Source organism: Oreochromis niloticus, linkage group LG15, assembly GCF_001858045.2.
Source record: "Oreochromis niloticus isolate F11D_XX linkage group LG15, O_niloticus_UMD_NMBU, whole genome shotgun sequence".
Lineage (NCBI taxonomy): Eukaryota > Metazoa > Chordata > Actinopteri > Cichliformes > Cichlidae > Oreochromis > Oreochromis niloticus.
Genome location: NC_031980.2, coordinates 24,911,370 through 24,939,276, shown reverse-complemented (window position 1 = coordinate 24,939,276; position 27,907 = coordinate 24,911,370). Strand labels below are relative to the sequence as shown.

Below are 27,907 nucleotides of genomic sequence, written 5' to 3'. Positions count from 1 at the left end.
TTTTCTACGAGTGCACTAGCATCTTTAGCTGCTGTGATGTTGGTCATCGCAGCTGGTGCCACAGGAGAGTCTCTGAGTGCCACAGCAGGGGTTGAATTAGACTCAGGTATATATTTAAAGCCTGCTGTGTTTGTGGTGTGGTTGTCTCTCCCAAGAGGTGAGAGCTCATCAAGCCCAGAAATGAAACCATGATTTGCGGTCTCGATAGAGAAGCCAGTGGGGGATCTGAAGGTGGAAGAGGGGGTATTAAGGTCAGAAGACTGCAGGGGGGTTGGAAGAACCAGAGCAACATTCTGTTGTGATGATGTTGCAGAACCAGGCTGATAACAGGATTCAGAAATAGGACAGGGAGTATTCTGCATATCGACAGGAGATGAGAGAGAATTCAGGGCAGATTGTGGAGTTACATGCTCATTAGGGTGATGGCCTGTTACAGCGTTTAAGATTACAGCAGCTTCGGTGCTCACAGGTGAGACATGCTCATTAGCAAAGTGTATCTTTGGAACAACATCTGCAGGGTTAAATGGAGCAGAGAGATGTGATAATCTCCCACCAGCAGTTTGCTTATTTGAGGCCTCAGATATCAACACTGAAATGCTGACTAACGTAGACGCATTTCGTGGCTGAGAGTGGTTTGTAAACTGTGATAAAACCTCGTCCTGGTTAGGAGAAACAAGCGGACGTGACTGGATGGACTCCGCGGAAACTTGGTCAAACGAAAGAGATCGAGTGTTTGAGATAAACTCCTCAACTGGCTGTGTGGTGGGTCTTTGTAAGGACTGTGCTGCTGTGGGCTGCAGGAATCTAACAGTAGGACGAGTGGGTGACAAGGACCTGATTTCTGTGTTCATCATGCTAGCAGGCGCTGCTGGCCATGTTGCCCGGCTAGGGAGGAGAAAGGAGGATGAAAGGGTGGAGACAGAGGGTGAGACAGGAGGATAGTCGTAAGACAGGTGCTGAGATGGAAGAAGAGGTGAAACCCTTTCTATGAGAGAAACAGAAGATGACATGGAGGGCGAAACGACAGGAAGCGAGGGTGTGAAGAAACTCAAGATTGGAGATTGCTGCCGCGGCCCCCCGGTGTTAGCCCCCTCACTCAAATTGAGCTCATCACTCCTAAAGTTCTGAGTGTGTGCCTGACTGTCAGAGTGTGTGGGCAGCTGCGTGTGCGCTGAAATGTGTGTCTGGATCAGACGGCCGGGTTGTACAGTGTTAGCTCGCGTCAGGCCTGAGACGTGTGTTAGATCCATCCCCGGAGCGTGCCGGGGGGATGTCACACCAAGCTGTGCACTTGAGCTGTCGCGGTGTGCCAGCATCTGGGACGGATTCAACAAAGGCGGACTGGAGTGACTTAATCCACTGTCATAGCCAGCAGGAGCCTGCGAGTTGGTCCGAGTGCCAGCAGCTCCGTTCGCTTCTCCCTGGTTGTGTAAATGTGAGACTGCATGATGCAGCCTCCAAGGATCTCTGTTAAAGGTCGGGCTGGAAGAATCTCTCTCTTCTGATCCAGACAAAGATTTCTGAGTCAGAACGGTTTCCTCTCCCATCATCCCCTCTGTCTCACTGACAGAGTCAGCAAACGAAGGGATCTGAGAGCTTTGAGTTAAAAGGAAGACATTGGTCGATGATATAGAAGTGGCAGAGGAAGAGGGCGGTTCTTGCTTTCCCTCCATATATGCCCTGAGCAGAGCCCGAGTGTGATCATGGCCCCAAATACCAGCTGTTGGCAGCGAGGTCAAGCCAGTGTCAGTGTGAAGCACTGAACGAGTTTCTATCTCACTCAAATCTTTCTGATGAGAATGAACTAAAAAGGGTCTGACTGACAGGCTAGCTGCATCTGAGGACGGCCACAAAACCACTGACAAATTTAGCTCAGATTCAGGAAACTCTAACTGTGACAGGGCTGGACCAAAGTCCGGTACAAGCGCTGCAGGACTGGATACCAGAGCCTCCACAGATAATCTTGAGGGAGTTGGGTTAGTGTGACTAAAGGAGTTATCTGAAAAATCTTCTGCATGGGTTAATGTATGTGATCGAGTGTCAGGGGACAGGCTGTGCACAGTGGAGGGCACTTCATTTCTGTTAGTTTTAGATAAACCACTAGAGGACTTTTCTGCAGAGTGGTATTCAGGGTGCAGTGCACTATCAACAAAAGGAGACTGAGATTCAGCTGGGGCTTTAGAAAAGAGAGGAAATGACAACAAAGATGCTGTGTCAACTGTTGAGTCCTCAAAGTTCTTTTGAAGATTCGAGGACAGAAATGACAACACAGACACTGGCATGTGAGCAGTTTCTGAAAGCCTTCGCTCTACACGCTGGGAAGACGATGGCAGGAGAAGGGAGGGGTACCGAGGAGCAGCAGAAGGTGGAAAAGGAACCAGGGTGGGCAAAAGGGGATCAGAGGCCAAGGGAAGGGTAGGGCTGAGTGGGGAGTACTGGGGTATGGCGGTTTGAATGGGGGAGGCATGGGCGGAGGTGGAAGTAAATTCTAACTGAAAGAGAGAAAAGGGAGGAGTAGGAGGTAGGATACTGGATGAGGAGTAGTGAGGGCTCTGGAATGGCTCGTGAAAGGGAGGAGATGGATGGGAGAGAATGGATGATTGACGGGGAATGACTCGCACAGAAGACTGTATGTGTGCATGTGCGTCTGTTCTTGTATATAAATCGTTAATCAGACTACTGCTGGCTACAGCTAGTCCAGCTTTACTGCCCAGAGGGTTTAAAGAAAGTGAGGATATCTGGGCCTTGTCTTCCTTCTGTGGCAGAAAAGAGAAATAGATTTGTTTGGGGAAAACCACCTCGGCGAGGAAAGAAGGGGAGCTTAGATGTGCCATCGGCAAAGAAGGTGTTGGCTGCATGAAGAGGCGGGATGAAGAGGAGGGAGGAAGGGAAGACGGCACTGCTTGCAAACTCAGTCTTTCCAGTTGTGCATAGGAACTTTCCTCTTGTTTCTGTCCACTTGGACCGCTGCTCTTTGGAAGCTCGTGGTGGGTTTGAGCTGTTGTCAAAGTCTGATTAAGAGTGCTGATGGATGTTTCTGGTACCAGTAGGTCTTTTGAGTGATCTTTAAAAGGCTTGATGCCTGCTGCTAGGATGCTGAGCAGGCTTTCTGAGCCATTATGGAATTGTGTTTGGGTGAAAAAATGTTCACTTCCTCTTTCAGAAGGAGTTGAGGGTTGGATGAAAAGGTGGGAAGCACCTTGGGGGTCTGAGTTTCTGGCATCAGGTCCAGTAGTGTGTTCTTTGGATAAGGGATCAAATTTATATAATTTATAAGGACTCCTTTCCCCCACAAGTTCAGTCATGTCATACATGAAAGGCTCAGAGCCTGATGAATACTCATTATCCGGTATCTCCTGATCTGTCAGGTTACACGCAGCAGATGTTTGGCTTTCACCACCACTCATGTTCAGGAGTGACCATGATGAAGCAACAGGTTTGTTCTTCCTACTGCCAAGTGCTGATAATGATGACAAAAACAACGACGATGATGATGATGATGATGATGATGATGATGATGATGACAGTGGTGCTAGCCCAGCTGCAGCAGATGCCTCACTTTTGTTCTGCTGCAGAGGTGACCCCTGAGGTGAACTTGAAGCACGAGATTCAGGAAGGGACTTGAAGTCCTGAGTGGTGGTAGAGACCTCAGTTTTGGAGGCTGACTGGTGAAAAGTTTTTGGTTGGGACGTAACAGAAGAAATATTTAGATGAATGGTTGCAGGCATCGAGTCTTTCAACCCATCTGTGTCTTTGAATCCAGTCGTTGGTGTGAATTTAGGCCTGGCTGTGGATTTGAGATCAGCTAATGGAACAGCAGGCTTTGTAATGTGAATCTCCACCCTAGGTGGTGCTTTAGTGGTAACTTGATGTCTTCCTCGGTTTGGCCTCTTCCTCAAAGGGGTTGAAATGTACCCCAGGGAAATCTTGGATCTTCGATACTGTGGAGGTCTTTGGAAGGGAGCAGGGGGTCTAGGGCGGGTAGCTTCAGATGGACCAGAGGAACCAGGGACTGAAGCTAAGAATCTGGATTCTGAATGACGGGGACTGGGGGTTTGAGCAGGGGGATTCAAACGACTGGACATAAGAGATCTATGAAGAGAAGCTCCTCCAGGAGGATTGCGAAAAAACGCAGACCTGGTTTGCCTGATTTTGTGGACTAAAGGAACTGGATGTCTTGGGGCTTGGGAAAAAGAGAGTATAGCAGCAGTAAATCCAAAAGTCTGTCTTCTGAGGTAACCAGGTGGCCAAACAGTCAGGGACCTGGACTTCAAGGCCATTGGCTCAGGTTGCTGAAGCATAATTTGAGTCTCCTCCACTGTCACTGGGATATGGCCAATCGAAGCAGATGTCATTATAGTGAAAAAGCAAGTTATATACAATAAATAAAGGTAAAAAATGCATTTCAAAAATAAACCACTAATATAAGATACGATACATTTACATAAGCCATCTCAACATCCTACATGTAGGATGTTGAGATGTGACTGCAGCCACAGACAGTATTGTAGGATTGTACAGTGATTACTATGCCTGTAACAGCGATATGAAACAAAGGTTCTGTGAGTGCATAAACCACACGAGAAGAAACCAAAGCAAAAGATTTGACTATGACTATAACTAGGTTAGGCTGATTAAGCAGTTAAAGAGCTAAAAAAGGAGAAGGAAACAAAAAAGACCCCCCAAAATAAAGTTTCACAGGCCTTAGATCCTGCAGTGCAAACACACAGCTATTAGCAGAAAAGCCTCACATATTCCACAGGAATGATGAGAGTTGGCTAACACTGATCTTGGTTTAAGAACTAGACATGGATGTGTGAATGTTACCCCAGGAAGAAACAGCAGGAACAGCTATGTTAGTCTCTGGTTGGTTAGTAGTCATGAACTGCAGCTGGCCAGATGTTTCTGGAACAGTGAAATGAGAAATGAGAGCTGGGACTAAAAGAATTAAACATGCTGAAGAGGAGTAAGAACAAATCAATGTATTATTAAAATATTTACAGGTGTTGATGAAATAAAACATTTTAAGCAAGTATTTTTCATCTATAGTACTGTACGAAAGTCTTGAGCCATGCCTCATTTCTTTATATTTTGCTTGCAATGAGCAGACTTGGTGGTCTTGAGCAGTAGTTCTCCAGCTTTCTGAAGATCTTCCAGAGTTTTCTTTGGATGCTGGCTGCTTTTTTCAATTCCGTGCTTGTAACTGATCATCTTCAGGGGAATGATTTATTGTTCAGTAACTTACTTCACACTGACCTGTGAATCGTTCAGTTCAATTAAAGTATAAAAAACACCTAATTTAAGGGAAGAACCCGAGTTTTGCCTGAATATTAATGACAACCTAACAAAGAACCAGTTGGAAACTGTATATACAGTCTATTTGTTACTATCTACCTGTCACAAAAGCAAATCATTAATCCCCATTTGGGAGTACAAAAGACGAAGCGTGAGGCCTAAAACTACCCTCAACAGTATATGACAGTCAAGATCTTAAGACACAGGAAATAAAGGCCTGGTCCAGATGAACAGAATCAACTTTTTGGGGACACGTTTATGTTTATAAGAGCTGAGGCTGTGGCACAACAACATCCTATCATATACAGTTTCTGTATCTGCTGCATAAATACCACTGTTAAAAATCCATGCAGTTAGACAGTGACAGCATTATTGCTGCCAGTTTTGGCAATGGTATTACTGTTTCTCTTACCATGCAGGGTGGGGTTAGTATCTGGATGGTTAGTGGTGAAAGATGAAACAGCTGCCGTGCTGCTGGTTGGCTGTTGGGCTACAGGAAGTAAACAATCACAGATTATCAGTCATCTGAACTGTCGCTACATCGCTGCCTCATAGAGCTTCATATAGAAATGCCATATTTCTGATGTAATGTGGTATCAGTGATCAGTGTCACAAATAAACTAGAAACAAAGACAGTGGTTAATATGGATACGTCTGTTGGTATGTCCTTCCTGCTGTCGCCAAAAAAGGCATGCATGATATATGGTTTGATGCCAGCCGCTGCATATTGTGAACATATAACACAAATCAAACTAAATTCTTTGAGCTGAACGTAACACGTTAATGAGCATGAACACCAAACTCCACCACATGTGGAACAAACTTCCTTTGTGCTCCATTGGGCCGTCCTTGTACAGTAACTGGTGAGTGGCCCTGCAACCTGCAACCATCAAAGGTCGGATGAGCACAGGGCCTCACAGTGGACCGAACGCACCCAGAGAAGTTGGTGTGAACGTACCTGTGCACCCTCAACTGTTTTTTTAACAATAGTCTACCACAAATGAGCAGGTCACAAAATATCCAACAACAGTAAAATAAAGTGTGAATATAAATATAAAGTAAAAGGAACTGCAAGCTGGAATCAGCTGCATTTGGGGGCGTGGCTTTTATTGTAAGGATAAAAAGGCAGCTATAGAATGGAGCCAGCGACATATGAACATCTGTACTAGACATCGCCGGGACGTTTGTGAAAAAGAGCTGCTTTTTGGAGGGAAAACAAAAAAACACAGTGACACTGACAGAATAACAACCGATTCAAAATGCTCACAGTGTACTACATCCCATATTAATGTGTTCAAAATGCATCAATATGAGAACAACAGCAGGTAAAACAAACCTAAACTGTGGAGACGTCAATACGATGCTGTATGCTTTATTGTAAGTTGAAATTAAGTTTTTGGGGTTTTTTGAGTAGTTAATAATTCAGTAAATCATGCAAAAGCACCTTCCAATTTTTGAGTACAAAAGAAAACTGTTTTCTTACAAACATGACATTTGTTAAATCTTACCTCCGTCTGTACCACCAGTCACTTAAAATATATGTTTGAACTATTAGTTCCTATTCACTTTGAAGACATTATCCACTAAAGGACAGAACAATGAACTTGTACTCAAAGCTATGCTGTAGTTTCTTCATGACATTATCTTTTTGGGGTGTATTTGGTTTGTTGTGTAAGTCTTCAGTAAAACATTGTACATCACTGAACTGACTAAAGCATGAACATTGTTGTTGCTGGTTTTATATTTGTGGTATTTTATGGATCTAAGTGAAGTTTTCAGAATGCATAAGCCACATGGAGGGTGTGGTTGTTGGATAATGATGAAAAACATTTTGGTTTTTGGAGACTTGATGAGGGAACTGCATTACGAGTGGACTGATTACCTGATTCATAGCATGCACGTGTGAGATGTCTAATAGCCAAGCATCACTGATTGGCTGAACCTCACTGAATGTATGTATACACTGTTTCTCTGTAGCTGACGAAGTTCATACAGACCGAAACACTACAACTGAATAAAAATAATGGTTAGCGGGACGGTGTGCGGAGGTTATATCATCTATTTCTCTACAAAACTATTAGTTCCTTGAAATGTCAGTGAGCTTAACCTGGATGCTAAAACTGCAGAGTAAGAGCAAAGTGAGAATAAAATGTAAAAAGCTTGAACAGCGTGTTATTGATTGGAACGCCACTTTCCAATTGCGCAAAGAAGCAAATCTGACCTGTTGGTACCTCGCTTTGTATCTGTGAAAGGACCCATTCACTTCAAGGCAGTGGCGGGCCTTAAAAGCCACTTCTTCTTCTAACTACCCGTCATTACAGCACATTCATGAAAACATAAAAACCTCATTCAGTGACAATTTATACGAGTTTTTCCACATGTGTGAGTTTTCTCTCCTTATTCTAAGACTAATTTGAATCAAATCCATTACTGGATTGTAAAATCTGACTACATAATTGTTTTAGTTGGGATAAAAACTGTAATATTTTGAACTTTGAAGTCACATCATTTGGGAGAAAAAGTAGTGTTTCGTGTGATGGTTACAAAATCCTGTGATCAAGATTAATTACAACAAAAACAGCTATTAACGAAGTCATAAAGGCGGCCAGCTACTGTCAACATTGTATATGAAGATAGTGTTAGCTACCTTACCATGTGCTGTCCTGCTGGATGCAGAAACATTAGTATCGGTAGAGGCAGAGGTAGGAGCTCTGGTGGTGGTGGTGATGGTAGTATTAGGCAAAACTGATCAGATCAGATTAGATTATGTCAGTAACACAAAAGTATCTTGGATTCAATGACACAGTAATGAGAATTATGAGAAATGTGAAACTTGCTGACTGAACAGGTTATTCTAACACAACAACTGTTACCACTCACTGTTGAGGTCAAAGGTCGACTGCCAGAACAATAACTGGTACAGAAATATTCTATCTATGCTTTTTCTCTAACACCACAAATACCACTGATTAAAGATTAAATGTTATGTAGTCACAGGAGAGGTAAACTTTTAGTGTTAGGAATGGCAAGGCCGTTGAGTCGTAGAATCACCTGCATGGTTAGCAGGTAAAGACTAGACTGTTGTTGACCTGCTGGTAAGGCTGCACGTAGTGTTTAACAGGCCTGCATAAATCCTGTGAAGATTTTCTTCTTCATGTGAATGTCTGTAGATACAATAAGCTATGCGCCAACCTGAAGGAAGTCTATGATAAAACTTAGACGTGTAATTTTACTGGTATTTAATTTTCATGACTAGACTGGGAGGGGTCCACCTGAAAAGGTGGCCAAATTATTTAGCCTCATGACATATGGGAGATAAAAGTCCTCATTTAACTCTCAAGTAACAATTTCTCTATGTACACACAGTGTACAGTGGCTTGCAAAATAATTCGGCCCCCTTGAACTTTTCCACATTTTGTCACATTACAGCCACAAACATGAATCAATTTTATTGGAATTCCACGTGAAAGATCAATACAAAGTGGTGTACACTTGAGAAGTGGAACGAAAATCATACATGATTCCAAACATTTTTTTACAAATAAATAACTGTGTAATTATTCAGCCCCCTGAGTCAATACTTTGTAGAACCACCTTTTGCTGCAATTACAGCTGCCAGTCTTTTAGGGTATGTCTCTACCAGCTTTGCACATCTAGAGACTGAAATTCTTGCCCATTGTTCTTTGCAAAACAGCTCCAGCTCAGTCAGATTAGATGGACAGCGTTTGTGAACAGCAGTTTTCAGATCTTGCCACAGATTCTCGATTGGATTTAGATCTGGACTTTGACTGGGCCATTCTAACACATGGATATGTTTTGTTTTAAACCATTCCATTGTTGCCCTGGCTTTATGTTTAGGGTCGTTGTCCTGCTGGAAGGTGAACCTCCGCCCCAGTCTCAAGTCTTTTGCAGACTCCAAGAGGTTTTCTTCCTGTATTTGGCTCCATCCATCTTCCCATCAACTCTGACCAGCTTCCCTGTCCCTGCTGAAGAGAAGCACCCCCAGAGCATGATGCTGCCACCACCATATTTGACAGTGGGGATGGTGTGTTCAGAGTGATGTGCAGTGTTAGTTTTTCCGCCACACATAGCGTTTTGCATTTTGGTCTCATCTGACCAGAGCACCTTCTTCCACATGTTTGCTGTGTCCTCCACATGGCTTGTGGCAAACTGCAAACGGGACTTCTTATGGTTTTCTGTTAACAATGGCTTTCTTCTTGCCACTCTTCCATAAAGGCCAACTTTGTGCAGTGCACGACTAATAGTTGTCCTATGGACAGATTCCCCCACCTGAGCTGTAGATCTCTGCAGCTCGTCCAGAGTCACCATGGGCCTCTTGGCTGAATTTCTGATCAGTGCTCTCCTTGTTCGGCCTGTGAGTTTAGGTGGACGGCCTTGTCTTGGTAGGTTTACAGTTGTGCCATACTCCTTCCATTTCTGAATGATAACTTGAACAGTGCTCCGTGGGATGTTCAAGGCTTGGGAAATCTTTTTGTAGCCTAAGCCTGCTTTAAATTTCTCAATAACTTTATCCCTGACCTGTCTGGTGTGTTCTTTGGACTTCATGGTGTTGTTGCTCCCAATATTCTCTTAGAAACCTCTAAAGCGGTCATAGAGCAGCTGTATTTGTACTGACATTAGATTACACACAGGTGCACTCTATTTAGTCATTAGCACTCATCAGCCAATGTCTATGGGCAACTGACTGCACTCAGACCAAAGGGGGCTGAATAATTACGCACACCCCACTTTTCAGTTATTTATTTGTAAAAAATGTTTGGAATCATGTATGATTTTCGTTCCACTTCTCAAGTGTACACCACTTTGTATTGTTCTTTCACATGGAATTCCAATAAAATTGATTCATGTTTGTGGCTGTAATGTGACAAAATGTGGAAAAGTTCCCAATACTTTTGCAAGCCACTGTATATGTGTTCTCTTAGTCTATTGATTAGTCTTATGGATTAGCCCATTTTGGGGGCTTCCTGTTCAGCCTGTTTAATAGTAAATTCAATAGTTTAGGGGGAGCAGTCATTTATTATTTTTTTTGTTCAGTTTTGCAAAGGAATCAAACATGAAAGCAGATGAAGCCTTACCAGAAGAGGAGGGGCTGGTTGCGGCGGTGGTGGTGGTACTGATGATAGAGGTTAGAGGCATGCGAGTGGAGGGGATGCTGGGAGATGGAGTGATGGTAGAGAGGACTGATGATGACAAATCAAAGGATAAAGCAGGACGAGAGGATGACACATGCAAAAACAAAGTGGTTTTAATGCTAGCACGAGCGTTTGCTTTTTCCCAAAGTCCAGTTTAAGTGCAAATGTTCCAGAAGGTCTAAAACTCTCACATGCACACATTACAAACAGATATATAAGCAGCACATATTGGTGCTTCATTAAAATTCCATTAAGAATGAAAAGTTCTTATTATCCTAATCAAACACAGAGAGCTGATTTTTCATGAATTCCTGGGAAAGTTTATTTAGAGCTACAACTTTTCAGTTGGAAAAAGGACGACAGAAAGGTTAATTGACTAATGAAAAGTTTGATGAACTCCATCTTCAAACGCAGCAGTAGATAAATTACTCCTCTGTCAAACGGACGGGTTCATCAGAGCTGAATGAGTTCAGTAATCTTACAGGTAGTTAATGAATAAGAGAATGACCAAACTGATCTTAGAGGGTTTTATTTTTCACAGGCGCAAAATAGCTTCAAGCTACTTTTCATGGCTTCTTGGAAGGTCAAACATGGCAGAGCTAAAAAGGTTTGAGATTTTTATGAGGGAAATCTCTCTGAAAACCATTAAGAATAACGGCTTTGTGCTGATGAAATGTAACTGATTTCCATAAAAAATGTCTTTCCTTGTGGATGATAGATGAACCCTAAAAGTTTATCCTAAATTAGAGTTAGAGGAAAAAAGGGGAAGCCTCTACAGAAAAGGTATTTGACTGAAAAATCCAGAAGCTTAAAACCAACCAAAAAGGTTTAATAATCATTTAAAAAGATGGAAGGAAGAAGAGAAAGTAGGGGGGGAATCATGAGGTGATGATAAAGCAAAAGCACTGAAGGAAACAGAAATGGCACAGGGAAGTGGAGAAGGTAGAGGCTGCATGAAGAGGAGGGTTGCTTACCGTGGGTGTTGGCATTAGTAGTGTGGATGGTGTTAGTGGAGTCAGTGGATGAGGTGGCAGGAGAAGAAACAGCTGGTGGTAGTGACAATGTGATGGGATGAGAGAGAAACAGATGCAAAGGATGATAAATGGATGTGACGAGGAATGAACATCTTAAATGTACACAGTAGGGGTATAGGATCTGGGCTTCTCAAGTGTTCTCAGCATCGTTAATAAAGAATGCAAATTATTCAACAGTTATGTAGTCATAATGATAAAAGCTCTCTTTTTTCACACAAAGCTGACTGTGGGTCCGTGTACCGCTTACAACATAATCACACTAACCAGCAGCAACCAATCAATAAGTGATGTGGATTTAACAGCTGAGCCTGTGGCTGCTGTCAAAACTTACCACACAGTCTGGTTATTTATTTTTATTTTGTCCCGAGCTTCCTCTCCTGCCATCGTCAAGCTGACATACACAGCTCAGTCTCCAGAGTTTTTCCAAGCTCTTTCTGACCAAAGGGTTTAAAGCCAAGAGATGGTTTACACAGATTAAGTTTGATTATGTCATGTGGAAAGGCTTGAGTCTAAGTATTGTCACAGATGAGGTTTAGAAACAATGAATTCTGTGGCATCAAAGGGATTTCAGAGGTGGACCGAAACAAGAGGTGATAAAGTCTACTCGTGAAAAGAAGTTTGTGCTTCAGAGTTAAAGTGAAGCCAAATGTGTTTGGAAAAAAAAAAAGAAAACCTAATGTTGTTTAAACTGGACCAGAACCAGCTGCTCACTCATTTGTGGTTCCATTTAGCTTCTTCCACCTACATCTCCTGAACAGAAGTCAAACAAAGTTATGTTTTTCAGGAAAGCTATACCTGAATGAGCTTCACCCACTGAAGCACACCCACTCAGGCCTTCTTCACTCCTCAGACCACCACCCTAACTTTCTAACAGCTCTACTCTTCATCTGACCATTTATTCTTTTTTCCATCGAGCTTACGAGTTATTATATTATCACCCTCTGTCATGGCTTGTTGAGCTGTCTGTGCTCTTAATTTCTATCCTGCAACACAAACTGTAGTTTAATTGGCTTCGCTTCCTCGCTCTCATGGCACAATCACACAAAAACTGACCTTTAGAAATACAGTATGTCCCTCTGAGGCTTCCATAGTTCTGGCCAGTGTGAGAACTGACATTTCAGCAGTGGAGTTGGGTCACATTACTAGTTGGCCCACAGCTAATGTTCTGACCAGAGCTCACTGGTAAGTCTTGGATCATGTGACCTCTTTGAGCAAAAGAAACTGGTAGGGGTCCATTTTTCTCGAGGGCCACGATCTGTGCAGGGACAGCATTCCAGTTTTAATGGCTATGGCAGCAGCTGAACGGCACCCTGGGGGATATAGCTTTAAAAACGTTATTTTGTTCTTCGGGTATGATCTTTTTTGGAATTAGAAAATGTCATTAACTGAGCATTCCTGGATAGATTCTTGGTAGATCCACGTGGACTGGTGAGAGTAGGTGACATGGGCCAAATGCCTATTTTTATTCTTTCCTCCTTTATCAGCCACTTGAACTTATGAAGGCCAATCAAATGAATAAAGCAGAGTGAAGCATCTGTCTCCATTTCAAGAATGTCCTCATTTGAATGAATCTGACTGAGATTAAATTCCCTTTTGCTTTCTTTTCTTGTACAGGCTCAGTTAATGTCACATATAAAGCCCAAAACCATAAATCAAAGGCTTTTGCAATCTGCACGACTTTCTCTTTCTTTTAAATAAGAAAACTGACACAAAATTCATCTTCTTTTTGTGTGTTATTTTTTTAATGAATTCACCGAATCTTCAGTGTAAATGTTGGAAATTTTAATTAGTAACTGTTTTCTTCATGTCCCAACTAACAGTTATGCACCAGTCGGTAACAGAAAGACCTAACAGCAAACACAGATGTGATGATCAGGAGGTCACTGAGCGTTTTCTGGCAGAAAAGCTTTAGGAAGTGCAATAAACCCTGGACAAAGGAGTCAAGCACAGGCGTTTGACCTGGGAGAACGAGGTTTGTGTCACGAAAGCTGTCAAAGTCAATGACAGCGTGAAGAAGTTCATAAGGTTTATGGCAGGTTTAGGTAAGGACAAGCTGTGCTCTTCTAATTATGCAGCGTTGGCTTCCAAGTTCCAAAACTCTGACATCACCAGAATGTGACCGGCCTGCAGGATCATTAAATGTGGTTCTGTAGAAACACCCCAAACAAAGATGTTGATCACAATTATGTTGATCATCTCACCTCTTGCCAGATTCATCCTCGAACAAACTAGCATCTCTTCACTGTTCAGAGCAGTTTGACAGCACTGGGAATGCTTAAAGGCTAGAATATGTTCAGGGCTTTGGGGAAAGCCAAGGATCTCGATCCAAACCTGAGCCTGCTTTCATTTAGAAAGTTTCTCTTAACAAGATGTTCAAAATTCAATTAAACGGCTTTCTCTTATTCCCACAAAACCTGACCCTTAGACACTTCTTCACAAGGCGGAAAGCAAAGCTCGACAGCAAAAACCATCATAGTGTGAAGCTGAATAAGAAGTGTAGGCACCGATGCACTTGGTTTACCTTTATAAAAAGTTCATATGGTCATTGAGGAAAACTTTTATATAGAAGTCAAGGCTGTACGATGCCTTCTGTACTTCAACAGTTCAAAGTGTATACACTGCCAGGTTCAGCCCCAGCAGTATAGCGCTTGTATATATTCCACTCGACTTCAATCACTCAAACTGTCATTTTTTCATGGTCAAAACCTCTTTTCCCTTCTTACTTCCTCTGAGGTCCTTACAGCGTTTGCATTTTTCACCAAACTGTAACACAGTGTGAAGAGCTGACCAAGAAAAGAGACTAATAGATATTTGACAGTTGTGACAGCTCTAATGTCACAGGGAAAAGACATCAATGCAACCAGGGAGCTGCAATGCAATGGCACAAACCCCATGTAAAAGAACCCCATAATTTCCTCTTGGTATCTGCCAATAAGCTGTTGCGAGCAAATACTTATCTGAAAAGGTTAATGTTGTGCTAGATTCACTTTTGTGTTCTTCACTTCTGTCTAAGCTCTAATGAACTTTGACTGGTGTGAGCGTGTCTGTCACTGTGATCTGGACTAAGCAAAGGTAAAGTCAGTGACTCATTAAGCTAAAATTTTACAGCTCATTTTGTTGTGAGAACTACGGAGACCTACCTGCTGGTAGATAGTCTTTTACCATTTTTACATTACTATAAAAATGATTTATGAAATTATGCAGACTCTGAAGCAATTTTGTGAAAAGATGATATGTTTTCATTTAAAGGAAGAACTGATCAAAAATGTTCGTTGTCATTTGTGTTTTACACATGATTAGATGGCGTTACCCAACATAATGATGTTACCTGTAACTCCATCGGTTCTAAATTTCTGTTAGAAGAACAGGGTATTTGTCTTTTTCCCACATAGCAAACAGGTCTGGCCCGGATCTGGTGTCAAGCTGGCACTGCTGGCTGACTTCTGGCATGGTAAGTGGTATGTCATCCAGATATGGGCCAGGCCTGGCAATGATGGCACTATTTATGGGATGGCATGCCATATCTGACCCGATTTTGGTTTGGTGTATGTGGCCCAGGCTCATAGAAAACAGGTCTGGCACGGATCCGGCATCAAGCTTGATGCCGGATCCGGGCCAGACCTGTTGCCTGATGCCTGTCATGGCAGGGTGTATGTCAACCAGATGTGGGCCAGGTCTGGCAATGATGGTGCTATTTATGTTCCTATTTTCCTGTTTTAGTTAGAAGACCCAAATGCCATGTTGCAATACTATACTGCTATCGTAACCAACATTTCAAATGCAGGTGTGACAGGTTTGTGAGTGTACACTTTATCCAAAACCTAGTGACAGTTTACTCATGCTAACCACTGGGTGGCGCTAGCTCAGGAGGCAGAGCAGGTCAGCTATTGAACAGAAGGTTATGATTCGATCCCTGGCTCCTCCAGTCTGCATGTCAAAAGTGTGAATGTGTATGAATGTAGTTAGGAAGCACTCAGTTTAGAGACAGTGGGTGAACGTGGCATGTTGTAGAGAGCACTTTGAGTAATCCGGGAGAGTAGAAAAGTGTTATATAAGAATCAGTCCATTCACTGTCTGAACAGAGTTTCGTCATGTTTTCCATCGGTCACTGTACACTCTACTGTGTACAGTGACCTTGAGTGTTTTGAAAGGCGCTTTCAAATAAAATGTATTATTATCATTATTATTATTATTATTATGTTCCTTTTGCGCTATCATGTTCCATCACATTTTTATTACATGGTTTGATTAAGGTACACATTAGGCTGACATCTGGGGCCAGAGCTGAAACTGTTCTGGGCCAGCAGTGTGTCTGAAACTGGCCCGTGGCTGCACACAACTTACACATGGCCCGCATACCGCAAACAATGATGGCCCTTTGGTGGCCCAGATCAGGTTTGCCAGGTAATCCACACGTGGCCCAGCACAGGACCACCAGTGTGCCTGCAACTGGCCTTGTGCTAGCCCATGTGTGGGCCACCTCTGGCAAACCAGATCTGGGCCACACATGGGCCGTCATTCTTTGCGGTCTGTGGGCCATGATCTGGCCCACATTATGTGGGCCAGATCTGGGCCATACCAATTTTGCTATGTGGGTTGTTTCTGATTCATTGATCCAAGAAGAAGAGTATGCTTGACCACAGACAGTAATACATTATCATTTGATAAACTTTGATTTAACAAACTGATTTAATTTACTTATTAAAGATTCCTGGCAACATTTTTTTCTTTACTATAAAAATGCTCAAATGCTCAGTGCAAGTCTGGCCGTGAACGTCACACACAACAAACAACAACAGAGGACGTTCACGGGGGGGAAGCGGTCTTTTTAGCCATTGTGTAAAAGAGCATGATCATTTCATACCTGGGCAGCCCAGCGCAGGTGAGTCACAGTTAGTATTGAGGGGTGCGTTGCTCACTGGGAAGACGCCTGGGAGGAGAGGAGGAAAGATTTTTAGTCTGATAATCACAATGAAATCTGTACACAGGTTAATGCTCAGCTCTGTTAAGATTTTTTATTTTAGAAAAAATAATCGCAAAGTTTAAAAAAATTTGGGCTTAAAACTCATTGTTAGTCCCACACTGAGCCCCTATTATATCATCTCTTCACTTATCCAGAAACCACTGGAGCAGACATGGCAATGAGTTTCATCACCGATTCATAATTTAAGTCAAATTTAAGTACAACTGCTGATGGCTTATTCATACCAGCCTTTAAAATGTGAATATTTACTAGTTTCAGTCTTCAGAGACACTAAAAATGTGTTTAACATTTTCAGTTCACACTGCAGCCACCCTGTGCTGTCCATGCTGCGCTCCTTTGCCACGACCCTGAACCGGGAACTCTGACCTGCTACCCCATCTGTCCTTTCTGTAGTGTGAAAGAAAGTGTGTGTGACAGTGTGTGTGTGTGTGTGTGTGTGTGTGTGTGTGTGTGTGTGTGTGTGTGTGTGTGTGAAAGGGTAGAAATCCACAAAAAGCAGTAAAAAGGCTCTCTGAAGATGGTGTCCTGTTTAACAGGTACAAATAAGTCTGGAGTCAGAGACAGTAAATGTGAGATCCTCCAGCACTAAACTATTTTGCCTGGTTGGTACTTCAGCTCCATACCGCAGATGTAAAAAGTACTCTCAGGGTTGGAGTAACGCTGACTTGCTGTGTTTATGCCTGATACCAGTCTGACGCAGTAGACCTGGCTGCATCCGTCTGGCTCAGTTTGGGGTTTTTACATTAACAGTTATGCGATCAAGCTTCAATTCAAGTGCCTGAAGTGCTTATCCATTTCTGGCTTGTAGTGAGCTGAAGCCTATCCCAGCATGCATTGGACATGAAGTGGGGTACACACTGAACAGAGTGCCAGAAGAGTAACACGATCTTCTATTTCTCAAAGTGTTTGCTGCTTGTTTAAGAAAGTTTCCCACACCATTTTAATGGCATGCAGATTTCTAATCAATCGGACTTTGTGGTCTGTGGTGGGTGCAGATTGGCTGCTTGCACAGATCGAGGCCTCAAAGTTATATTTCAGGGACAGTCTGTCTAACCAACTGTGTGCTTACTGCAGCCAAAAATCAAGCGCTCCTCAAGTACTTTGGCCATTTGAAATGTAACCCCGAGCCTGGCTGCAGCCCACACATGCTGCATATTCACAGACCGTTCAGCAGAGTGGGTGGACGGGCGGGCGGAGAAAGCCGAGACTTTGTTTGAGAGGAATGTGTTCGAGAGATGTCAGCAAATCATCGCAGCATTCAGCCGAGTGAAAAAGCAGGAATTCGGTAATCGTGGATGGCATGTGGTTCAAAAGAGGTGAGGAGGGCTGAGGATTGTGCCCAGTCATAATTTACCTCCAGCTTTCTCCCTTCGTCCTCTTTTTTAGCCTAACACTCTCACTGACTGTCACCTTCTCTTCTGTCGCTTCCGTTTTTCTGTGCTGCCCTCGTTTTTCCATTTTCTCCCCTTCCTGTTCTTTTCACAACCTCAGCACAATGAATCCCCCATTTTCTACTCCGTGTGCTTCTATTACCTCTTTTCTATTTTCCTCAGTGTACTGTAGCAGACAGATAATCCACGGTCTCTTTTTTACAGTACAGAAGTGAGAGGAAGCAAATGGGGGGAGATGGAGATTGGGCTCTTTAGGAACAGGATACCACAGCCCACTTATTGGTCTGGACTACTTTTGTTGGTTTGGACAAGTTAGCTCCAATGAAAGGAAACTTTACTTCACAGCAGTGTTCCTATAAACCAGCAGTTTTGCCAGTTTGGTGTTTGTCTGAACCAAGTCCGTTACCTCACCCCTTTTCAACACCTTCGGCAGAAACCGGACCGTGAGCCAGAACTTAAAGCCTAACCTCAGTCCTAGACCTCATCAAAGCTCGGGTTTGGGAGTCAGCAAGCTAAACAAGTTAGTCTAGGTGCCCATGAATCCAAAAACATCAACCTCCTTTGGGAGGATGCCATGCCTGATATCCTGTCCAGTGATATCAGTAGATCCTGATCAGATACCTAAATCCCCTCACAGTAACATGAAAATGAGTAGCTCTAGTTTGAGCTCCTCGTCCTGTCTCCAAGACCAAATCACAGCCTGATGAAGCTAACAGAACCAAATCTCCCATAGACAGCAAAAACCCTGAAAACCTTAAGCTTATGACCCTCTCCAGTCAGGTTTCACGTTCACATGCCCACTGCCTATTTCAAGTATGCGAGTATCAAACAACTTTCGTTCATGAGCTGTACTTTAGCCGTCTCCGTTTTCCAGCTTTGCGTCGTATTGCACTTCCTCTCATTTTGCAGTTGTTCTTACGTGTTATTTAGCTGTGCTGTCTCCAGTGTCTGACTACCAACAACTGAACTGCTGATATCAAACTCCACTCATGCCACCCGCCATCTGTTTGGAGTTTGTTTTAGCAGATCAGCTGCAAATTTTCGTTCATTCTTTTTTATTAAGATTTGACTTCTTTCTTCACAGTGTTGGACCACAACAAGGAATCAGGACAGCAAACTCCCATGACGCCCATGTGGGTGGCAAATCACGCAGCCACACCTTGCCCCATCCTGTCCAGCGACTTTCTTTTTCCATCTCGTGAATCTAAGAGAGAAGACAAAATCATGGCTCCTCTGAGGTGTGCAAATGTTCTTCAACACTAACTGTGCTGACAGTGATCGCGTCCATGTCCTACATTTTATTTTGACTTTTGCCTCTTGTTCTGTTTTCTGACTCTCCTCTTGTCTCTGTGCAGGATGTTGTGATTGGGGAATAAAAGCAGCGTTGTGCTGATAAGCAGATATGCCGAGCCTGTTAACAGCACAAAGTGTTGGACCAGAAAGAGTGGAGGCAGATGAAGAAAGTAGTCACTGGTAATGAGCTTTAATTTAACTTGCTAGACAACTAAATTGCTTTGCCATTATTGTCAAAATATGTGACAGGAAAAAGCACAGATTCACAAATTCCTGTAAATTTACTGTTATTGCGTATCTGAATTTGAGACTAACAACAACAGAAGCGATGTGCTCTCATAGCAGCTCAAAATGCACATTTCCTTTCGTTGTCAGCAAAGGCGCTTATGTTCGCCCTGTATGGCTTCATCAGGGCGTCGCAGTGCTGACAGTAGCTCATGAACTGTAATTAATACGATGACCCGGCACAGAACAGCGCACCATAACTCACCGTGATAAGTGGAAAACATGTTTATACTCAAGAGCTGTTTGTCCATATTTATGGGCGCCAGATGCGGTTAAAGTAATATTGTGCAGCATTTTCATATAAACCAACAGTTGACACTTGTAATAACACTGTGGCATGTTAACCAATATTCAGCTCGTTGAAGCTTTTCCATGTGAGTGCCTGGCTGGATTTTACTTGGAGAAAAAAAACCCTGTTCCTCTCTGAGCTGGCAAAGACAAACCGAGATTTAAATTCTCTCTCTGCGGTCTGGCAGGATGGCGGATGACTTCAAGGCACCCTGTAGAGCTTTTGAAGAGCTCTCATATGAAGTCGTGTTTTGTTTCTGACTATTTCCCCAATGAATACACATAGCTTTGCTTTTGCTTGTTCACAGGAACCATCCACACTGCGCCTCTAAATTAATGTGCATTATTTTCAGCCCATAAAACATACAGTCCACTGTGTCGAATTAAAAGAAAACCACTCTGTGAATAAGTCCTTGCAGCAATGCGATTAGCAGCTTGTAGGTGTCTGCTTCAAAGGACAGCTCATCCAGTTTTTGTTTCATTAGAAAGTTTTAAGTCGCATGTATCTCATATATATATATAATGTTTTGTTGTCGGTTTGGTGATAGTTACTTCCTGTTTTATTTGGTCTCATGTCTTATGTTTAGTTTTGCTGTGTCCCCTGTCCTTCATTATCTGCATGTGTATTTAAGCCCTCACTTCCTTGTTGTGGCATACTGTTGGTTTCTTTGTGTTTCTCCCACTTGATACACAGACTTTGTTTGTTTTCTGTCACTTGCTACTAGGATTTCAGTTTTTTCACCTGCAACCTGGATTTAAAGGTTAGCTGTGGTATTTCCACTCCGTCCTCCAAGTCTGCATTCTGGGTCCACCTTATCCATTTCTACACTCCACATGACAGAGATATCTTGTATTAGAAGTTGCTTAAGGTATGAAGTAGAGATGGTGATGACAGTTTATTGCCTTTTGAGTGTATCTCTTCATTGCTATTGTCACTGACAAGTACAGCTAAAAAGTAGAAAAGAAAAGAAACACGGGAAAAACGCAGGCAAAAAAAGGTAAAGCCAAAGATGACATCATCAAATGGTGATGAAAACCACACAAAATCAAAGCCCACTGAAGCTCTGGCAGGTAAATCCAGCACTCTATGTCCACCAGCACTCTCCAAAGACTGAAGCCTAAATGAACCCTCCTCCTAAAGTGGAAGAAAACGTGCTACAACACAAAAATATAATTCAGGGTGAACTGTTCGTTCTGAATAGGATGGCACCAACAAACTGTACCATCAGAAGTGAAACAATCTTTACAGAGGACGGTTTGGTTTTAGCAGTGTGCCTAAAAAACTGTTCATTTGCTTACAGCTCAGCAAAGATAGTTGTGACTTTTTTTCTTAATGCCTTTAGCTCGTTAGCCAAACATGCAAATATTAGCATGAAGCCTCCGCGTTTAAGAGCTCTGTGGCCTTCAGATGGGACCTCACGTGTCTGCTCTGATCCTTTCCTGTGTTCCTCCAACAGGCTCAGACTAAAACAAAACAGTTCACTCAGTTAATCCTCAAACTGTAGCTGCTGATCAGAAACACTAACACTCCAATGCTCAGTGACTCTCAGCGTTTCCTCTCTGGACACAGCCAGCATTACTGCACGCTGTCCTCTGTTACACAAAGACGTTTTGAGACCTGTTTGAAGGACTAATTTCATTTCCCCAACATACTAGACCAAGTATGAGAGTATGAGGTAATTCCAAATGCTTCATTCCACTTCATGGAATGAACTTTTTCTTTCCAAGTACATACAAAACGCTTTTTAACTAACTTTAAAACTTTAAACACGCGGAGGCGGGAGGTCAGCGGGTGGCCAGGGCCACTTCTAAGAACTAATTTTAAATGATTATTTATTTAAATAATAAAACACAGCTTTGTGTGGAACTATGTCTCTCTGGGAGTTCACAAGCAGTTTTTAGTGTATACACCTAATTATCAATAAGCTTTGTCAATACAGAACAATCAATTATTCCTGGCTTGCCTCAAAAATGTCTAATTCAGTGACAATTAAAGATCACATAACTGAAATTCCAGAACATTAATGAAACTTAATAATAGTAAAGACATTAACAGAGAGGTCACTGCAAACAGCTGGATCACCACCAAATAAGGACAGATGATTTAAAATCTGGAGCTCAATAATTATTCAGTTTTTAAGCAAAAATCTCAAATATTTTCTTGTTTTATTTACAAAAATCTAAAGACGTCTCACTTTTTTCTTCCATGAATGACAGTGAATGAAATTTTAAAAAATTCCAGGGCTTTTTCAGACTTTTCCCACTGCTGTCGCTGCTTCTGTGTAAATGACATTTATGTGTATCTGAATCCATTTGCAGAGGCTGTGACCTGCATTTGAACCTCTGCTACACAAACCTGTGAATGAGTGTGACACTGAATCATTTCTAATCTCCGAGCAGCAGACATCTGCGAATGCGGACTCCATGTAACACATTTTATTCTCCAGACTAATCCTCTGTTTGTGTTTCCTCCTGCTGCAATTATCCAGTTTCCCTGCAGGGTCCAATTAAGTTCATGTCATGTTTATTTATTACTAATTCTGCTGCGATTTCAGCTGAGCAAAGTGTGGAAGCCCAGCTGCAGTAAATGTGATCATCTAGGGATACAAGCAAAAGTTACTTTCATTATAGTTATAGTTTATTCATCAATACTATAATTGATGTTTAATTTATAACATGTGAAAGAAGATACTTTAATGAAGGCGTTTTAATCCTGGGAACTTGTGGATACTGATGATGTAATGAAAAAAAAGAGTCTAGTTTATCTAACAGTGCATTTCTGTATCACTGGATAATTCTGCTGCAGGGCTATGACAGTATTTAACGCACAGAGAAGAGACACGTGTTGCATCTGTATTCTGCATCCATATACAGTATATGGATGCAGACTGCTTTAATACGGGCACTCCTAGTGCCAAAAAAACAAAAGTTGAGGCTTCAAAATGCATCCGGAAATCGATGGAAGATGCCACAGAGCATAATCTACAGCTTTCATACACAGCTGATAATCTGAACCTTTAAATAACTGCTGCTGGGGAAGATCTTTTGTTTTGTGATTATGTTTTGCTGATGACATTCTACTGTTGTACATTAACCTCCTAGGACCTGGCGTCCACATATGTGGACATCACATTTTGGGTTGTCTAGACCAAAATACTAAATTTTGCTGTACAGTGGCCTGATATCCACTTACGAGGACATTATACTGCCACTGTTCTATCAAAATTTTAAACGAATATCCTCATATGTGGCTCTCATTTCTCTCAGACACAAAAATCAGGTAGAAAAAAATCTGGTAATTCTTTGTTTTTACATTGTTTTTACAATATGCCCAAAGATCAAAGAGAAATTTAAATTGCATGGCACGGAAGAGTTCGGGTCTTAGGAGGTTAAAAAAACATCAATCCAAAGGAATGAAAAAAGGAGACTGTTACACATTCCAGTCCATGCATTAGCACAAGCCAACACACACATAAACTCACACTCACACAGGTGTACACAGGGTGTTAGCAGCACTCACCACTAGCTGGCGCAGTAGTTGTTAAGTAAATACAATGAGGGTAGCAAACTGTGAAGAGAGGGACAGGTTAGTGGGCATGAGTTCCAAAACAACACAGACAAGAATCATTGGAGAGATCTGTTAATGCAAATGTAAGGTTGACACACTTAATAAACAAAAGACAAAATGTAAGTCATCAGTCACTCAGGCAGCGTTTAATCTTCAGAACATCAGTCAAATCAGCGTAGGTAGTCTGAAGCTCCAGGAATTAGACAGATCCCACAAAATCAAAAGTGCATTTCTGCAGAAGTGTGGAGGTTACCCGAAATGGAAATGCCTGCAGTCTTCAACACCTTCTTATGTGTTTTCCATCTACTTACTGATTTAACTGACTGAAGAGTTGATGTCACTCTGAAGCTTGTTGTGCACTGTGTGCTGCACTGTGTCAAAGCTGTAACATGAAAGACCTCGCTCATGTCTCAGTCTATAAAGTCTCTGTAAGTGTGGATCTCACAGATAAAGTTTCAGGTAGAGCTAAAGTGAACGCCCCCACATAATGTCAGCTTCTTACTGTAAGTGCAGGACAATATGGAAGCTTAGTGCAGAATCATGCATTTCTGAAAAACCACCACAAGTCTCAGAGGTAAACAGGCATGCACACACAGACACACACACACAGAGACACACACACACACACACACACACAGAGAAGGCTCTTTCTCCAGTGGGTACAGTGTTGGCTGGAATTTCACTAAAACCGCTGTGGCTAACCCCCTGTGGCTACACGCTCGTTTACAAAGCTTTAACTAGGAGGTACTGCACTGTCGGCGCACACACTCACACAAACACACACACACACACAAGTACACACAGGTTTGTACCAGTGGGTGTGTGTATGTGTGCAAAACATGCTAATAAAAACAGTGAAAAATCTTTAATAACTGAGTCATTTAAATGTACATGCCTCCATTCGGAGCGGTACAGTAGCACACATCTGTGTCGGTGTGTTTCACCAGCCAAGTGGGTTTGTGGACCAGAGCAGGAATCACAGTGATTTCTGATCAGCAGCCAAACAGGTTGCTGGAGCTGATTAAGTCACCAGGCGCAGCTAAAATCTACCAGAATTTGGCTGAAGTCTGGTTCTAATTTTCCATGCTGATAGCAAACAGACTGAAGTGCTGAGTACCTGGAGGTGTGTGTGTGTAAGTGTGTGGGAGAGACATGCGACTTCTCGGTGCCACAGTAAATGGGAAGAAAAATGTTTTCATGGCAACGTTTAGTGTGCACACTCAGCAAACACGATGTGTTAGAACGTCTCTCGGCTCTTCCTGACTCCTCTGTGTGGACCGCTGGTTCCAGCTGAAGAACACAGTTTGAGTTTTTTAGTTTCTTCTTCGTGTTTCAGCTTTTCCACATTTGCTAATGTTGTAAATCAAAGAAACGTGTCAGCGCGGCTCCTCGACTTAACCGCCTTTCTTCTGTGTGTTGTGGCAGGCTGTGGGTAATGTAACGCTGACAATGATTCACACCTCTGGGTCGGACGCCACCACGGTGACGCAGCCCGGTTGACTTGAAACACAATGCTTCCTAGTGTGAAACACGAGGTGTGAGCAGAAGCTTACAGGAACGCTCTATGCAAATGAAAAGCCTCATTTAAATGCGCCTGCTTTTAGCGCCGCTGCTATTCTTAGAGTCCCTCTGTGATGCGTGCAGGATCTCTCTCAAAGCTCAGACTGGTCATCATTCAACTTCAGTTTCATTTTTCAGGAAGTGGGCAACGATGCAGCGAATCTGCCAAGCAGTTTAGATCGTGACCGAAGATGGCGATGTGTCGGTGCAGCCAAAAATCTCCTTCACAGTCGGAGTGCTGTGCGCGCAGATGCCTCAGGGGTCTCAATAAATGCCAATAAATGATTTAAAAACATGGCGATCTTGCTCCTGCTCTCACTCATCGCCATTGGGTTCAGAATGTGCCGATCCTGGCATTGATCCTTCATTAAAAATTTTGATCGTGTTCAAGGTCTGTTTAGATGGCGAGGTGTCAGACTGGACTTCCAGGGAGTGATCTAAGATTAGCAGCTAAATGTGCAGAGAAACAAACAAACTTTCTGATCGCTGCTTGTGCAGTAAAAATGTCGAATAAAAAAGTTCTCTCCTTTTTGCACATTTCACATTTTGCAGATCCATCCAGTGACCCAGTTCAGGCCTCCTGGCAGATCAGTCTGACACCCCTGACCTGCAACACACATGGCTCTATCACAGCCCATGCAGCACACGCCCCTGTTCCCGCTATTGTGCTTGTTTAATCACATTTTGATTTCTTTCCTGTACTCACTGCAGCTGAGCGAGGTGTCGGTCTGGGCCAGAGAGGCTGGGATGGCCCAGTAGCTGTTGTCCCAGTCGATGACATTCCCCACGCTTTCACACTTTAACGCGCCGAGCTGCTGAATGGACATGGCGTAATCCCACAGCCGCAGGTTGTAGATGTTCCCATCGAAGCTCTGCTGCTGATCTGAATAAATCCCAGAAAAACAGCACTGAGAATTACAGAAATTTATTAATTTATTTTCCTCTAAGATCACAATAATAATTCCACATCCTCAAAGTATGCAGTTACATCAACGTCTGCTTAGGTAGAAGCGAGTTAGTACTGAGCTCAGCACCATAGAGCAGGTAGCATGGCTCGAGACTTTCCCGCTTACTAACAGAAGTGACTGCATCACTTATCAAACCAAGGTGCTGTTAATGTATGTGACATCACAGGGTGCCATGAAATGTCATGCAGAGAATCAGCATTCAAGGTTTACATCTCTTAATCCTGCAGATCCCCAAACCAGTGATTACCGGGTGGTGAAGGTTCTCTGCAGAATGTCTTTAAAGTGGTTTGACACTTTACGTGCATGTCTAACAAAATGCATCAAAAAAATGAAACTCGTGTTGGAGCTTACTTCCTATCCGGAATTCTCCCCCAGCCTGCACGGAGTGTCCGGTGGAGCTGGAGCAGGCCTTGGCCCAGTAGTTACCATTGAAGTAAACTGCCACACGCCCATTTGATGATGTCCAGAGGACACAGAAGGACTTCATGGAGTAAGTGAAGTCAGAGGGTAAGATGATGTTGTCTATTGGACAGACCACTCCATCGACGACCATCTTCATCCCCGTGCCATCGGAACCAAGACTCAGCAACATGGCGCTGCTGTTGTTGGAGTAAGTGAAGATCCATTCTTTCTGTTCAGGGAACAAGAACAATAGCTAACACGAACTTACTGTGGTGGGATGAATAACACACACATGGATATAAATTAAATAATTTAAAGCCCCTAAACAGGTCTATTTTCTTATGATATGACTTACTTAAGATTGAAGCTGTAAAAATCAAAAAGATCTAAAATAATCAGTGACATTAATCCAGACCTGTTTCAGGCTGATGCGCTCCACCTCGAAGCATATGGTCAGCTGACTCAGCGCAGGGATGGAAACAGAATTGGCGACCTTGGTGATCTGCCCAACGCCGCTGGACATCTTGATCTTCTGGTTCCTCAGGGCCACAGCAACTAAAACGCAGAGACGGACATCAAGAAGAAGGAAGGACGAGAAAAGTAAAAAGGAGGAAAGAAATAAGATAAGGAAGCAAGCAAAAGGAAACAAGGTGAAAGAGCAAAAAGAATAAAAGAAAATTCAGGAAAAATTCAAGATTCACGATAAAAAAGGAAAAAAGACAGAAATGAAATAAAAGAGAAAATTCCAGCACCAAAAGAATGGAAGAGAGTAAAAAATAACAAAAATAGAAAGTAGGAGAAGCAAGAAAAGTAAAGAGATGAAAAAAAAGAAATCCGGAAATTCAATCAAAGGAAGAAAGAAATGTTTAAAAAAGAACAAAAACAAAAGGACAAAAACAGGAGTGAAAACTCAGAATCACAGAAGGGAAAATTAACGAGTCTTTGATTGGTTTTTCAGTTTAAACAGTTCAAATCAAAACTCGATTTCACCTAACAAAGCTAATTATTATTGTTCAGATGTGATTTGGTGATTATATTTGCTTCATGTGCCGAACTTTTAAATGAAATTTTGAGTGAAAAAAGCAAAGCGGTGACGATGAGTCTGAGTTCGACTCTCAGAAAATACACGTTTTATCCACAAGCAGCTCCTAACCAGGACCTCAGCCTTTCTCAAGTGTCATGTCAAACAAAGTTTCTCAGCAGGAGACCGGCTCTGGCTGGAGCTGTCGTCTGTCACTGCTCACTGGAAAAACGCTTAAATACGACGACACAGCAAACATGCATGAAGGCAGGTACACACGATGCATCAACACACCGCAACCGCGTTGGGTCAGTCGGTGACACGTCGGACTGTCTGTGACGGAGACGCTCCGGTCTCTTGACTGCACGTTAACCTAAAAACATGCACCTTCAGTCAGACTGTGCATGAACTCATACAGCTAAAGTCAGGAGGCTGGCCTCCAGCGAGGAGATGATGTAGAGTTTCCAAGTCCAATTCAGCCTCTCATACAAACCAGGAAATTGATTGACTGATTATACTTTTTATCACTGATGAAACAACTGGTGTGGAAACGCTTCCCTCTGTTTTTATCACAAAACCCTTTAGATGATAAATGCTTCTGATTTAGGAACAGCTTTGTTGTCATGGTGTTAAGCTGGAGTGCAATGACACTGGACACCTGGTAC

At 42.7% G+C, this 27,907-nt stretch overlaps 1 protein-coding gene and 1 long non-coding RNA gene across 9 annotated transcripts in view; one reads left to right on the top strand and one right to left on the bottom strand.

The window, feature by feature from the left end:
• The window catches only part of LOC102082011 (uncharacterized), a 28,567-nt gene extending 2,287 nt beyond the window's left edge, over nucleotides 1-26,280 (top strand). The window contains exons 3-6 of one of the 4 annotated variants that reach the window (XR_003214104.1): nucleotides 18,942-19,095; nucleotides 19,213-19,330; nucleotides 24,717-24,826; nucleotides 24,990-25,544. This is a non-coding gene — a long non-coding RNA (uncharacterized LOC102082011). Of the gene's footprint in view, nucleotides 1-18,941; nucleotides 19,096-19,212; nucleotides 19,331-24,716; nucleotides 25,545-26,194 lie in introns of those variants that run through there. The other 3 variants (XR_266250.3, XR_003214105.1, XR_003214106.1) reach the window with 3 other exon arrangements.
• Nucleotides 1-27,907, bottom strand: part of adgrg6 (adhesion G protein-coupled receptor G6) — a 111,030-nt gene that overhangs the window by 37,604 nt on the left and 45,519 nt on the right. The window contains exons 4-13 of one of the 5 annotated variants that reach the window (XM_025898689.1): nucleotides 26,637-26,776; nucleotides 26,171-26,450; nucleotides 25,558-25,734; nucleotides 23,244-23,291; nucleotides 16,347-16,412; nucleotides 11,423-11,494; nucleotides 10,392-10,496; nucleotides 7,948-8,040; nucleotides 5,708-5,785; nucleotides 4,828-4,905 (exon numbers count right to left, since the gene is read on the bottom strand). In XM_025898689.1, the coding sequence (XP_025754474.1) occupies nucleotides 4,828-4,905; nucleotides 5,708-5,785; nucleotides 7,948-8,040; nucleotides 10,392-10,496; nucleotides 11,423-11,494; nucleotides 16,347-16,412; nucleotides 23,244-23,291; nucleotides 25,558-25,734; nucleotides 26,171-26,450; nucleotides 26,637-26,776 (1,137 nt within the window). The remainder of the gene's footprint in view (nucleotides 1-4,827; nucleotides 4,906-5,707; nucleotides 5,786-7,947; nucleotides 8,041-10,391; nucleotides 10,497-11,422; nucleotides 11,495-16,346; nucleotides 16,413-23,243; nucleotides 23,292-25,557; nucleotides 25,735-26,170; nucleotides 26,451-26,636; nucleotides 26,777-27,907) is intronic. The other 4 variants (XM_019346067.2, XM_019346068.2, XM_013272262.2 and 1 more) reach the window with 4 other exon arrangements.